Genomic DNA, 13,708 nt, shown 5'->3' with positions numbered 1-13,708 from the left:
AGGCGATAAGTTAAGGCCTAACTGGTCTGTTGAGATGGGCATTAAAAAAATCCCACAGCACCATTGAAAGAGGAGCGAGTTCTCATTGTCCTCACTAACATTTCTCTCTCAACCAATACTACCACAAACAGATTAACTAGTCATACATCTCATTTGCAGGGACTGCATCTCAAAAGTAATTCATTAGATATGAAATGTGTTGGGACATCTTGATGACGCGTATAAGGCATGATGTGAATGCAGGTTCTTTTTTTTTCTTACCAATATACTAAGTAAGCCTAGTGAACACTACAGTGACTTTTGTCAACTGCCTGAATTTCAAGCTCTAGAACAGGCAGAAGTGAAAGCGGAAAAAACAGCTCAATAGTTCTCAAGATATTTAATTTCATTTTACAACAGAGATCAATAAAAATACGGCTTACTCAATATAATTATATCTTAAGCTAATTCCTTTCCTCCCATAATCTGTAGACTTTTATAATGCAGTCTTGGCATCACCGCTTCACTACTTGGAAGATCTTGTCTTTTCTCCTACTTTATGTCCAACCTTGCTGGTGTTACGTACAATGACACTTGACCCTTTACCTTGGTTTTTCAATTTTAAAAAATACTCTTTCCTTGATTTCTAGTGATGTGATTGGCAAGAAAACAAATTTAAGAGCAATATGTATGGAAAATATGTTTTACAGATATCTACCATCACTGAAGAAAGTTAAGTACTTTCAAAAATGATAGTGTGGCTCTCACAATTAGGCTTCATCAGTTTATAACTATACAAAGGAAAAAATAATTGAAGGGCTTGACAACTGAATTTCAATGTCACTGATCTTGCCAGTGGGAGGTGGGGGGAAAACAAAAAATCAGCCAAGGTCCCACTCCTAATTGGTGTTCAATGACCGCTGCTGCAATGCACCAGTGTGGACATTGGTTGTGGACAGGATCAAGTTCAGCTCATATACCCTCCATAGATGAATACTGACACTCACTGCTTAGGCTCATACGTGAAGAATAGCCACAAAGGTGAGGTACTGGAGTACTGCTGGTGCCAGTGAAACCATAGCCCTGGTAAACGTCAGCACCTTTAGGAGAGATGGGGAGTAAAGGACAGAAAATTGGGGGGAGGGAACATGGTAGTGTTCAATCTTTGTATAACTTATCTTTTTTTGTTTAATCATATGTGGCATATTAATCATTACATACTTCTACATTTTGCAACACCAATTGTCTTTGGAACAATAGAATTTAATATTGTATACAAGTATACTTAATTCCATTGGGTAAAATTGGATTCTCATAACCTTAAGATAATGTCAGTTCTGCACAGCTTAAAAGCGATCATTCTATTTGTGTTATCTTGAACTCTGAACTCTTGCTGTCAACAGTAACCTTGTGCTATTACCCTGACTGCCAACATTGTTTACATAGACCTAGATCCTTTATTCAATTGGTGTTTTGACCAAACAGCCAAGAGATGACAGACATGTTCCTTTTCCTAATTGTGTGAATTGTGCCCACCCAATATTTAGATACGTTGGGAAGTAGAAGGGGTGTGCCTCTTATTAAAGAAGGATGATACCAGGTCGTCATATTGCACAAAAGGTTCAAAGTTAACTCTTTAAGAGCTATGGGAGAATTTTACACCACATTAAAGATACATTTTGATTATAACATTTTAAGGCTTCCACAAAATTGTGAACTTTTCAAAAACAAAAAATGTATTTATTTTTCCCATCGATGTGGAAAGTTGTCAATCTTCCCTTCCCCCTTCAATCTACAGGCTTTTAAAGCCCAAGCTTGACATCACATAATCACTAGTTTTGAATTTACATCACCTTGTATCCTACTATTTTCAACCTTGGTGGAGCCCTCCACTATGGACCTTGGGCCTTCATGCAAATTCCTCAATAAAAAAAAAATTGAGATTTGATTTGTCACTATAAAGATCTGAATCTTCCATTTAAAATCACTTCAAGCCTGAGTACATCATAGTAGGTATAGCACGGGAGAAGGCCTTTCAGCCTATCATGCCTGTGCCAGCTCTTTGAAAGTGCTATTCAATTAGTCCTCATTCCCCTGCTCTTTCCCCATAACCCTGTAATTTTTTTCCCTTCAAGTATTTATCCAATTCCCTTTTGAAAGTTACTATTGAATCTGCTTTCACCACCCTTTCAGGCAGTGCATTCCAGATCATTACGACTCGTTGCGTAAAAAAATGTTTCCTCATGTCGTCTCCGGCTCTTTTGCCAATCACCTTAAATCTGTGCCCTCTGGTTACCGACCCTTCTGCCACTGGAAGCAGTTTCTCCTTATTTACTCTATCAAAACCGTACACGACCTTGAACACCTCTATCAAATCTCCCCTCAACCTTCTCTGTTCGAAGAAGAACAACCCCAGCTTCTCCAGTCTCTCCACATAACTGAAGACCCTCATCCCTGGTACCATTCTAGTAAATCTCTTCTGCACCCTCTCTAAGGCCTTGACATCTTTCCTAAAGTGTGGTGCCCAGAACTGAATACAATACTCCAGCTAACCAGTGTTTTATAAAGGCTTAGCATAACTTCCTTGCTTTTGTACTCTATGCCTCTATTAATGAAGCCCAGGATCCCATATGCTTTTTTTTCAACACCCTTCTGAACTTGTCCCGCCACCTTCAAAGATTTGTGTACATACACCCCCAGGTGTCTCTGTTCCTGCACTCCCTTTAAAATTGTACCATTTAGTTTATATTGCCTCTCCTCATTCTTCCTACTAAAATGTATCACTTCACACTTCTCTACATTAAATTTCATTTGCCATGTGACTGCACATTTCACCAGTCTGTCTATGTCCTCCTGAAGTCTGTTAATATCCTCCACATTGTTTACTACATTTCCGAGTTTCATGTCACCTGCAAACTTTGAAATTATACCCTCTCTCCCAAGTACAGGTCATTAACATATATCAAAAAGAGCAACGGTCCTAATATTGACCCCTGGGGAACACATGTTCAAAGGGACAATGCGTAGATCATGTAAAAATACTGTTCTATTGGAATTACATATTACCTGTGCTAAGTGGGATAGTTGAGCTCCACCTCCTATAGTACAACTCAAGCTCTCCTGAAGATGAGTAGGAAGAAGCCAAGAAAGCAGCAGGCAGAGATCAGGAAAAGAGGGCTATTTTAAATGGGAGCAATAAATCCACATATTCCTGACAACTTAAAATGTTATAATCAGGTATATATTTTGACACAATTTTCTATCAGAACACAAAGCCAACCTTCTGCCAAAGAAAATGTTATGGAAATATCAATGGATTTGTTCATGACATACACTGCCCTCAGGTTTTGTTTTAGTCCTTCAACAATTTGACATATAGGAATGTTCCCACGATTGACTCAAAGTCAGATACATTACATTCAGTAATGTCGTGTAAATAGTTTCAATGTGTTTCAACAGAAATCCAAAATGTTTTCACAGCAAATGCAGGATGATCTCATCACTGATGGTGTTACAGGAATCTTCCCAAAGAAACTGTAAGCTGAAAGGACCACGGGGAAGAACAGCTTATACCAGTATTTAGTCTTGGAGTTTAGAAGAAACAAGAGAGGTCCAACGACTAAACAAAAGAGAGAGAAGAAAGGTTGAGACTGAAGAAGAGAAAGGTTGGAAACTAGAGGTGGGTGAAGGATCACCTTTCTGACTAAAAGCAGCTACTTGCATGCTGTCCAGGAATTATTATTCCCTGGCACTTCCAGTGTTGTTAATTTATCTGTTGTGTCATGCCTGCATATGAAATACCGCAAATTAAAGCATTGCAGCCTGGGACTCCGGAGAATGAGATAACTGAGCTGTTCTCCCACTTTTAATTTTGTGATGTTTGACTGCAGTGTGAAGCCCAAGATTCTGTCCATGGGCAGGCTGGCTGTGACACTTTGCATACACGGATTAATGATATTATGGCATCGCTACAAGATAATGGTAAAGTTTCTGAATGATGACATTGTGACATGCTACAGAAGCATGTTTACTAGCCCCAATAAGACCAGTGGCAGCCAGGAAGACCCAGTGAAAAATGTGCCTGTCTCGTTATCGGTTTTTAAAAATCCAGCTTGTGCTGATGTGGCTGCTGGTTATGGAAGACCCATACTAGGGAACCATTGGCTGAAGAGTAATAAAAAAAAGCAGCTTAACATACCATTTGCAATATCATCTGGTTCTGTTAATATAGCAGCTTGCGTTGCTGGTGTTTGACTGAAAAGCCAAGTTACAATGTAAACTACAGCAAATTCAGAACACCCAGGATCAGCTTAAATCTGCAAGTGACAAATGCACATGTTCAGCGTACTTGAAAACTTCACAGAAATGTACAGTCACCACAGGCAAAGAGTTACAGCATACCGTGTAATGTGGAGGGAGAGATGCCCTGTCTCTAGCCCCAGCTTTACCTGACCTAAGAGCACTGGATGCTGACTGACATAGGGCAAATAAAGTAACAAAAATATTCCCTTTCCCAACATTGATATTCCTCACCTCAATGGGCCTGAAATTCACCAAAAATTATAGTTCATACTTCTTTATTGAATTGCCTATTTATCACAATTTTAAAATCAAGATTTGAACCTGAGTAAAATATTAATAACTTTCTTCTATGTTTTAATTGTAATGAATGATTTCTCACAAGTCGAAGTGATTTTCACTTTGCTTTGGGAAAATGTTACAACAAAAGTTATACAACCAATAGACACCTCCAATCTCTGCCATGCACACCTCATCTTCCACACCTATCACCCCAATCCTTGCCGAACTTTACTGGTTCTCATCCCACAGCACATTGACCTCAAACTCCTCATCCTTGCCTAAAAATCCATCCACTGCCTTAAATGTATAGTTCAGACTAGGCAAGGAATGAATACAAACAGAATAAAATTAAACTGAATTTAATCTTTCTTTGGCCATGATAAACATCGGGCAGGAGGAGATTGATGTTAGCAGCTGTGCAACAGGATGACGTCTTGCATAACGTTTTGTCTAGGGAAAATTCTGGTGGGTAATCAGGAAGAAAGGTAATGGAAGTTCAATGTATAAGGGGGAAAAAAAGTGTTCACTGAATAGAAATAAACAGTTAAAATATTGAGTAAAACTGGCTGTGTGAGGCACCCTTTGAAAATATTGACAGGCTCCCAGGGACTACAAGTACTGACACACTTACAAAATGTAGTGCAAAACAATTGAAATATTTTTCTTATAGACTTTTGGGTAAAATGTACAGTATGCAACAGGTTGATTGATAAATTAGTCAACAAAACAAAAAAGGAACAGCAGTTGTTTAAAAATGACATTAAATATATTTTTCTCCTTATTAGGTTTGCCCTCGCACTCTAAATAAAGTAATCAACTGATCTGGGCAAGCAACTTTGTGTGCAAGAGGAACCCAAAGTAATTTGCTTGCTCTTTTTCTCATTTTCTGTTCCCTTTATTCCCTATATCATTCCCTTTATTCTCCGAACAGCTCAGCTAAGATAGAGAACTCACTACATTATGCAATCATCCACGGGCTAACTTTGCCACAGAATAAAGGATTTTTAAAAATTCATTCCTGAAATGTGGGATGGCAAGGCCGGCATCTAATGCCCATCCCTAGTCACCCTGCAAAGGTGGTTTTGGCCTTCTTTTTGAACCGTTGAGTAGCAGTTCGATATAACAGAGCGAGTGCCTTGCAAAACCACTTCAGAGGGCAGTTAAGAGTCAACTACGTTGGTGTGGGAATGGAGCCACATATAGGCCCGGACCAGGTAAGGGCAGCAGGTTTCCTTCCCTAAAGGACATTAGTGAACCGGTTGGATTTTTACGACAATCCGACAGCTTCAAGGTCACTTTTACTCATACAAGCTTTTTATTTCCAGATTTTTTTTAAAAACTGAATTCAAATGGTGGAATTTGAACTCATGTTCTCTGGATTATAAATCCAGGCGTTTGGATTACTAGTCTAGTAATATAACCATTACATTTCTGTACCTGATTTCCTAAAGACCTCTCAGAGACACAACAGGCAATTGCATTTTTAATAGTTATTTTGTTTAAAACTATATAAAACCAGAAAAATACATTTCTATTTTTCCTCATATTTCCGATCCAATGCTACGTGTTCTAATGGACTTTCTTCCTCAGATGCTGACCAACTTGCTGTGCCTTTCTAGAATTTTTCATTCCAACATTTTCTTATGAATACCTTTCCCATAATGGTTTACCCTGTTCCTTAAATATTATGAGATCATTAACAGCTCATAATCATTGTTGTCATCAAGGGTAATATCCCACAGTAAACACAGGAAAAGGAGAAGGCCATTCAGCCCCTTGAACCTGTTCCGCCATTCAATTAGATCATGGCTGATCTCTTTTAAAACTGAGATGAGGAGAAACTTCTTCACTCAGAGGGTAGTAGGTCTGTGGAATTTGCTGCCCCAGGAAGCTGTGGAAGCTACATCATTAAATAAATTTAAAACAGAAATAGACAGTTTCCTAGAAGTAAAGGGAATTAGGGGTTACGGGGAGCGGGCAGGAAATTGGACATGAATTTAAATTTGAGGTTAGGATCAGATCAGCCATGATCTTATTGAATGGCGGAGCAGGCTCGAGGGGCCGATTGGCCTACTCCTGCTCCTATTTCTTATGTTCTTATCTTAACTCCGTTTATCCGCTTGGTTCCCTAACCCTTTTTTTTCCACATCGTTCACCTGAGGAAGGAGGTAGCCTCCGAAAGCTTGTGAATTTAAAATAAAATTGCTGGACTATAACTTGGTGTTGTAAAATTGTTTACAATTGTCAACCCCAGTCCATCACCGGCATCTCCACATCTTGATATCCTTAACTAACAAAAATCGATCAACCTTAGTTTTGAAATTTTCAATTAACCTAGCCTCAACAGCTTTTCGGGGGAAGACAGTTCCAGATTTCAACTACCCTTTGTGTGACGAAGTGCTTCCTGACATCACCCCTGAACAAACATCGGCAAAGCTGCACTTCACTTATCACATTTCTCAGATAGGTCCCAATGAGATGAACGACCAGTCAACCTAATGGTTGAGGGAATAGTGCTTGCTGGGATACCAGAAGAACACCCTGTTCTTTTTTTTGACTGGTCCCTGGGATCTTTAACCTCCGCGTGAACCAGGGAGTAGGCAAACAGGGCCTTAGTTTAACATCTCACCCAAGGCGTGGCACCTCTGAAAATGCAGCACTCCATTAGTACTGCACTGAAGTGTCAGTTTAGATTATGAGTTTTAACTTCTGATATGGGGCTCAGGCCTTCTGACCCAGAAGTGAATGCATGACCAAATGAGCCAGATGATAACATATGATGTCAATTTTTTTTTAACCTGAGTTGTTAGTTACAAGAATTTAAAACTATCTTAATACTCCCAATCTTCTGTGTTAATAAATCTGAAGATTATATACACATTTATAAAGGGAGAGGAGAGATAAAATAAGCCGACTGGAAGCTACCGAACACACTTTGGGGAACAATGCAACATCATTTTTGGATCTCCTGATAGCTAGCTAATTTAGAGAAATGGGAGAAAGTGTCTTCTGTCATCAGGGCAGCAGTCAGTCTGTCATGTGTCCGCAGAAAGTCTAAACACAAAGCTTATTATCTGAAGCCACCCAAAAGGTTTTTTCTGCTTTCATAACAGAGACAGCCCACAGCCTTTTTGATCTGTGCTTCAGCAGCAGTTTCATGTAACAATTAAATGGCAATTAATCTTTATATTTTAAACAGGCCGTCACATTTTAGCACAGGTATTGGCAATCCCGTTTTGAAGAGAACGGGAGACAAAAGTATTGGTACTTAGCTCTCATTAACCCATTAATTGACAATCCTCTGAAGAGCCAATTATGTACAAAAGGCAGCACCAACAATTACAGACCTTAAAAAATACAAATCAATGTCAAATGCGACACAGTAATATTCAAAGGTTGCTATTTTAAATTCAGCACAGCTTCTATTTGAATTAGTCCTCAGGAACTTGGCTCAATTCAAAGTATGTTACAATAGTTCAGCAATAAAATACATGAATCCCCTACAAGGCAATAAACCACCCATGTCCACTGAACAGAGGCCTGAAGATGAGGTAGTCTATTAATAACCGGGAGGCTTTCTTTGTGCCAAGTATCGGAGAGCTTCTAAATATTTTTTAAAACTGTCTCCATCTTTTCCTGCAATGGTCCCTTGACTTCTTAACGACTAATTCTTTCCGTCTCCCCCGTGAATATGTTTGTCACCCCATTCTTTCTGTGCATCTCTCTCTCTCTCTCTCTGTATGCCTCAGTTTTTGTTTTCCACTCTTTCCGTTGCTCACACTTTTTGTTTTAACCAATTTAATCAATTTGTATCTTTAACGTTTTTAAAGCTCAAGATATGTAGGAAGATGTACTGAGTCGAAAGTGAGTACCAGGCCTGGGTAGGGAGGGGCCACTATACCCAGTTCCAGACTTCACAAAGTTGAGCATGGTTCTGTACTCATCTGTGCGCCTTAACATTGCTGGGGGTGTGGGTAGAAACAGTTTAAAATTAAAATAAATTTGCCCCTCTGGCAATAAGAGGGTGTGTGTCTGTCTCGATCTCTCCCTCCCCCATGGCCTCAAAAGTTACCAGGTTATTAACTAGCACTGCGGATTCTGGACCCTTTATTATCTTTTCAAACCTCAGGTTGATATTTCGATACGTCAAAGATACATTTGACATTTCTCATGTTAATTAGTTGACCAGTCGTTCAATCGACAAAGAAAATCAGCCTTTGTTCTTTGAAAGGTCATAGACCTGAAACGTTAACTCTATTTCTCTCTTCACAGATGCTGCCTGACCTGCAGAGTGTTTCCAGCATTTTCTGTTTTTGTTTCAGCCTTTGTTCCGATTGGTGATAAGTATAACCAGTTATCGTCTCATGTACTAAACAGCAACTTGAAATATATACATGGATGTGTGGTATTGCCTTTATTCTGTTTAATGAGCATTTTTTGTAATGCATTTCTAACTTGTTCAAGTATATTTTTATATATTCATGACAGTAAATTTACCACTTTGTCAATTCAGATGAAAGGCCACACCCAAAACGTTATCCTAGCTTTCTCTTTCAGGGATTTAATAGATGGCTGTTGGTTTCCAGCGGGTTCCATTTTTACTTCAGTTTTCTTTTTATTTTACCACTTTAACTTTTCTTACCTGAATACAACCCCTAAACTGCTTTCAATTGGTGCGTTGTGATCCTGTTCATTGTTTGATGTCAATTATACCCATTTCCTGTTCCTTTCCACTGTCTCCTATCTAATGCCTCATACTTTTATCTCTCTCTACACCATTGCAGGAATTTTAATGAAAGACACTTACATTTTACTGTTCGATTTTTGAGTTTGGTTTTGGGAGGGTGATCTATATATGCCATTCTCCCCCATTTATATCATTCATCTGGTATTATTTTTATTCGTTCATGGGATGTGGGCTTCGCTGGCGAGGCCAGCATTTATTACCCATCCCTAATTGCCCTTGAGAAGGTGGTGGTGAGACGCCTTCTTGAACCGCTGCAGTCCGTGTGGTGAAGGTTCTCCCACAGTGCTGTTTGGAAGGGAGTTCCAGGATTTTGACCCAGCGACAATGAAGGAACGGCGATATATTTCCAAGTCGGGATGGTGTGTGACTTGGAGGGAACGTGTAGGTGGTGTTGTTCCCACGTGCCTGCTGCCCTTGTCCTTCTAGGTGGTAGAGGTCGCGGGTTTGGGAGGTGCTGTCGAAGAAGCCTTGGCGAGTTGCTACAGTGCATCCTGTGGATGGTACACAATGCAGCCACTGTGCGCCAGTGGTGAAGGGACTGAATGTTTAGGGTGGATGGGGTGCCAATCAAGCGGGCTACTTTGTCCTGGATGGTGTCGAGCTTCTTGAGTGTTGTTAGAGCTGAACTCATCCAGGCAAGTGGAGGGTATTCCATCACACTCCTGACTTGTGCCTTGTAGATGGTGGAAAGGCTTTGTGGAGTCAGGTGAGTCACTTGCCGCAGAATACCCAGCCTCTGACCTGCTCTTGTGGCCACAGTATTTATGTGGCTGGTCCAGTTAAGTTTCTGGTCAATGGTGACCCCCAGGATGTTGATGGTGGGGGATTCGGCGATGGTAATGCCGTTAAATGTCAAGGGGAGGTGGTTAGACTCTCTCTTGTTGGAGATGGTCATTGCCTGGCACTTGTCTGGCACGAATGTTACATGCCACTTATCAGCCCAAGCCTGGATGTTGTCCAGGTCTTGCTGCACGCGGGCTCGGACTGCTTCATTATTTGAGGGGTTGTGAATGGAACTGAACACTGTGCAATCATCAGCGAACATCCCCATTTCTGACCTTATGATGGAGGGAAGGTCATTGATGAAGCAGCTGAAGATGGTTGGGCCTAGGACACTGCCCTGAGGAACTCCTGCAGCAATGTCCTGGGGCTGAGATGGTTGGCCTCCAATAATCACTACCATCTTCCTTTGTGCTAGGTATGACTCCAGCCACTGGAGAGTTTTCCCCCCTGATCCCCATTGACTACATAGGCCTATGGAGGTCACTGTGAAATGTGCATGCATAAAGGGTTAGGATACCATTGCGTACAAACGTCACGATTGATAGATTTCTGGACACTAAGGGAATCAAGGGATATGAGGATGAGGCGGGAAAGAAGAGTTGAGGTAGAAGATCAGCCATGATCTGATTGAATGGTGGAACAGGCTCGAGGGGCCGTATGGCCTACTCCTGCTCCTATTTCTTATGTTCTTATGATGTACAGCTTCAGGTTGCTTAAATTCAGAGCAGTGTAAGCCTGGGAATCAACAAGTTGAGAAGCAATTACATTTCTCGGCCTCAAGTAAGATTTGGAAAGGTATTTACAGTAAAGTAGCCCATGAAAGAGTTTGACGCTGAGAAAGAGATTCCTGTTGATTTCAATGCAGACCCGGTTCTGTTCATCTGCGTGACACAAGGATTTATCATTGCCCCTCCCTATTTCTTTTTCATCGACGTTACCCTCGGCTACATCATCTGCAGGCACAGGGTTAGACACCATGGGTACGCTGTTGGCACCCAGCTCTCGCTCCACCACTTCCATCTTCTAAGTGTTAGCTCAGCTCGGTAGTTGTATCTCTGTCTCGAGTCAGAAGATTGTAGATTCAAGCTCCTCTCCAAGCTCTGAATACACAATCAAATGTCCCCCTACATTTGATTTCTCCAATGTCATCCTTACCAACCTCCTACCTTCCACCCTTCACAAACTCCCACTTACCCATCACCTCCGACCTTGATAATCTGCACTGGGTTTCTGACTGCCACTGCAACAAATTTAAAATCCTCCCCCAGTTTTACGGTTTACATTCACAGAAAGCTTACAGATGAAAGGAGCCAAGAGATATGTTTCTTCTATTTTTGCCTTATCTTGAATTTCACATATTCCTATGTGAGTCAGGCATCCATATTCCTTTCAGTCTGTGACACCCCCCATTTATTTAGGAGACACTTTCTCAAGCTAACAGGTCAGAAGAAAATGTACTGCTTTGCTCCGACTGCTCTCTTCCTCCTGTGGAAGGGATGTACCACTCTACAAGAATCTTTTCTCCGACTTACCTTGGCTATTGCCAAGGAGGACTGTCTCAAAAACATTTTGAAGAAGAGATTGAAAGAAATTATTGTGCAAGCAAGTGGCAGGTACATCTACTTCTAGTATAAACGGGGTGAACTCATGAGAAAAAGAAAAAATACACAATTCAGAAATAGTCTGATCTCTTTTCATCTATGATACTAAATGAAGCTAAAAAATATGACAAAAGTGGAAAAATCACAATAGCTCCACGGATTGCCCCGGGGGCAAATGCATCAAATGGTGTTGTACTAGCTATACAGAGCAGAAAAACTCCCAATCTATGCCAAGTTAGCAGATCGCCGCCAGGGCTGCAGTTGAGGTCCTACAGCTGGCCTCAGCACACCAGGGCAGAAAGTAGTGGGGTGAGGGTGGTTAGAAAATTAGCCAGGGTTTCCAATCCCAATTGCTATCCAGTGAGCCCTGTTGGAAAAAGCACATGTGAAAACATTGGGTGAAAACAGAGATGTGGCCCTCCATGTTGAGTAGCCTACTGATACATACTTTCTAGACTTACATATCACAATTGGCCAGTTGGACAAGAGAGCAGCTGGTTGCCATGGAAACACATATCAACATGAATCTTCTGAAGAGGAGAGAAAACTGAAAAAAAGTGTTTTTCTGTAGCCTGCAATTTTGCACTGAAGAGAAATACTTAGAACTGTAGAATTTTGTAAACACATGCATTTCGAGAACTAGAAATCAGTTGTCTTGATCAATGCTGCTCCATACAAACAGCATACTTCAACTTAATCTTTTACTACTCACGTTTGAAAGTTCATTGGAGAGGTCCATATCAGACCCCAGCCTGGGAGTGTCTGACTGAGTTGGTTCTTGCACAGAAACGACAGGTATTACTTCCACCTTCACATCCTCTGACAGGCAGGCTACATCTCCTTCCCTCTCAATAGTGTCTGTATCTTGCTGCCAAGGCTTGTCTTGCAAAGGTACATCACTAGGCTGTACTGGATCCGCCGACATGTTTGCTGTGTGCTAATGTAACATAATGCTTATTAACGAGATGTTTCAATGGCTCTGCAATTATTCAAAACACCGCTATTGATTAAAATACAAAGCTCTTTTGGCCCAACTCTCCCGAGTTAAAGCTGTACAAAGACAATTTGGATTTGCTTCCAATTAAATACTAATTAGATTAGAAGCTCCTTGTAAGTGGGGAGATTTTGTTGCAGGCTGTAAAAGAGAAGGCAGCTGTAGAGGAAAGTGCTTACATGTAAAATAATACCCCTTCATATTACAGAACCATTTATAGTTGAATTGGAACACCCTGGCTGCGGAATACACCCCATTTACATTGCAGGGTGGATTTGAAAGTTCTTGTGGCAGCATACAACTAACCACTGGTGCATTGACCTTCTCTGACAGCTGAGGAAGGTAAATACAGACCAGCTGAAGGAAAATCACATACGACAACAACTTGCATTTATACAGCGCCTTTAACGTGAAACAGCCCAAAGCATGATCAAAACAAAATGGATGCTGAGCCATAGGAGAGATTGGGAGGGGTGGCCAAAAGCTTGGTCAAAGCTCTGGGTTTTAAGGAGGGTGTTGAGGAAGGTGAAGAGGCAGAGGGGTTTCAGGAGGGAATTCCAGAGCTTGGGCTGCTAATTATTGGGCAGGGCGAGGGCTCAGCCTTCCTGCCTACAGCCAGCAAACCAAAATCCCCTCTCTTTCACAGGAAGCCCTAGAACTGGGGTGTCCAAACTGTGACCTACAATGCACACGCTGCCCACGAGTCCTGGCAATCCAGCTTTTCAAGCCCTAGCAATTCCATACTATATGTGCTTATATTTCTTATTTGCCGGTTTGTCCTGTTTCAGTTTTTTGGGCATGAGTGCTTGGCAGAGTGCTCTCAGCGCTGTTGCATCATTGTAAAATCAGAACACCAAAACCAAAATTAGAATTTGCAAATTAATGGGAACATGGATTTAAACTTTATATGTGGCCCTGAGGCTCTATGGTATACATCTAAATGGTCCAAGAAGACAAAAAGCTGAATGCACAATGGTATCTAGGAAGTAACTGGTTAAATGGGAACTTTTCTTTTGCAGGTGT

At 41.0% G+C, this 13,708-nt stretch overlaps 1 protein-coding gene across 2 annotated transcripts in view; it reads right to left on the bottom strand.

Moving 5' to 3' along the window:
* Positions 1-13,708, bottom strand: part of scaper (S-phase cyclin A-associated protein in the ER) — a 330,941-nt gene that overhangs the window by 243,412 nt on the left and 73,821 nt on the right. For both annotated transcript variants that reach the window (XM_067973526.1, XM_067973527.1), the window contains exon 9: positions 12,404-12,628. In XM_067973526.1, the coding sequence (XP_067829627.1) occupies positions 12,404-12,628 (225 nt within the window). The remainder of the gene's footprint in view (positions 1-12,403; positions 12,629-13,708) is intronic.

Source organism: Heptranchias perlo, chromosome 38 (assembly GCF_035084215.1).
Source record: "Heptranchias perlo isolate sHepPer1 chromosome 38, sHepPer1.hap1, whole genome shotgun sequence".
Classification (NCBI taxonomy): domain Eukaryota; kingdom Metazoa; phylum Chordata; class Chondrichthyes; order Hexanchiformes; family Hexanchidae; genus Heptranchias; species Heptranchias perlo.
Note: the sequence above shows the minus strand (reverse complement) of the source record. Positions and strands in the feature narration are given on the sequence as shown.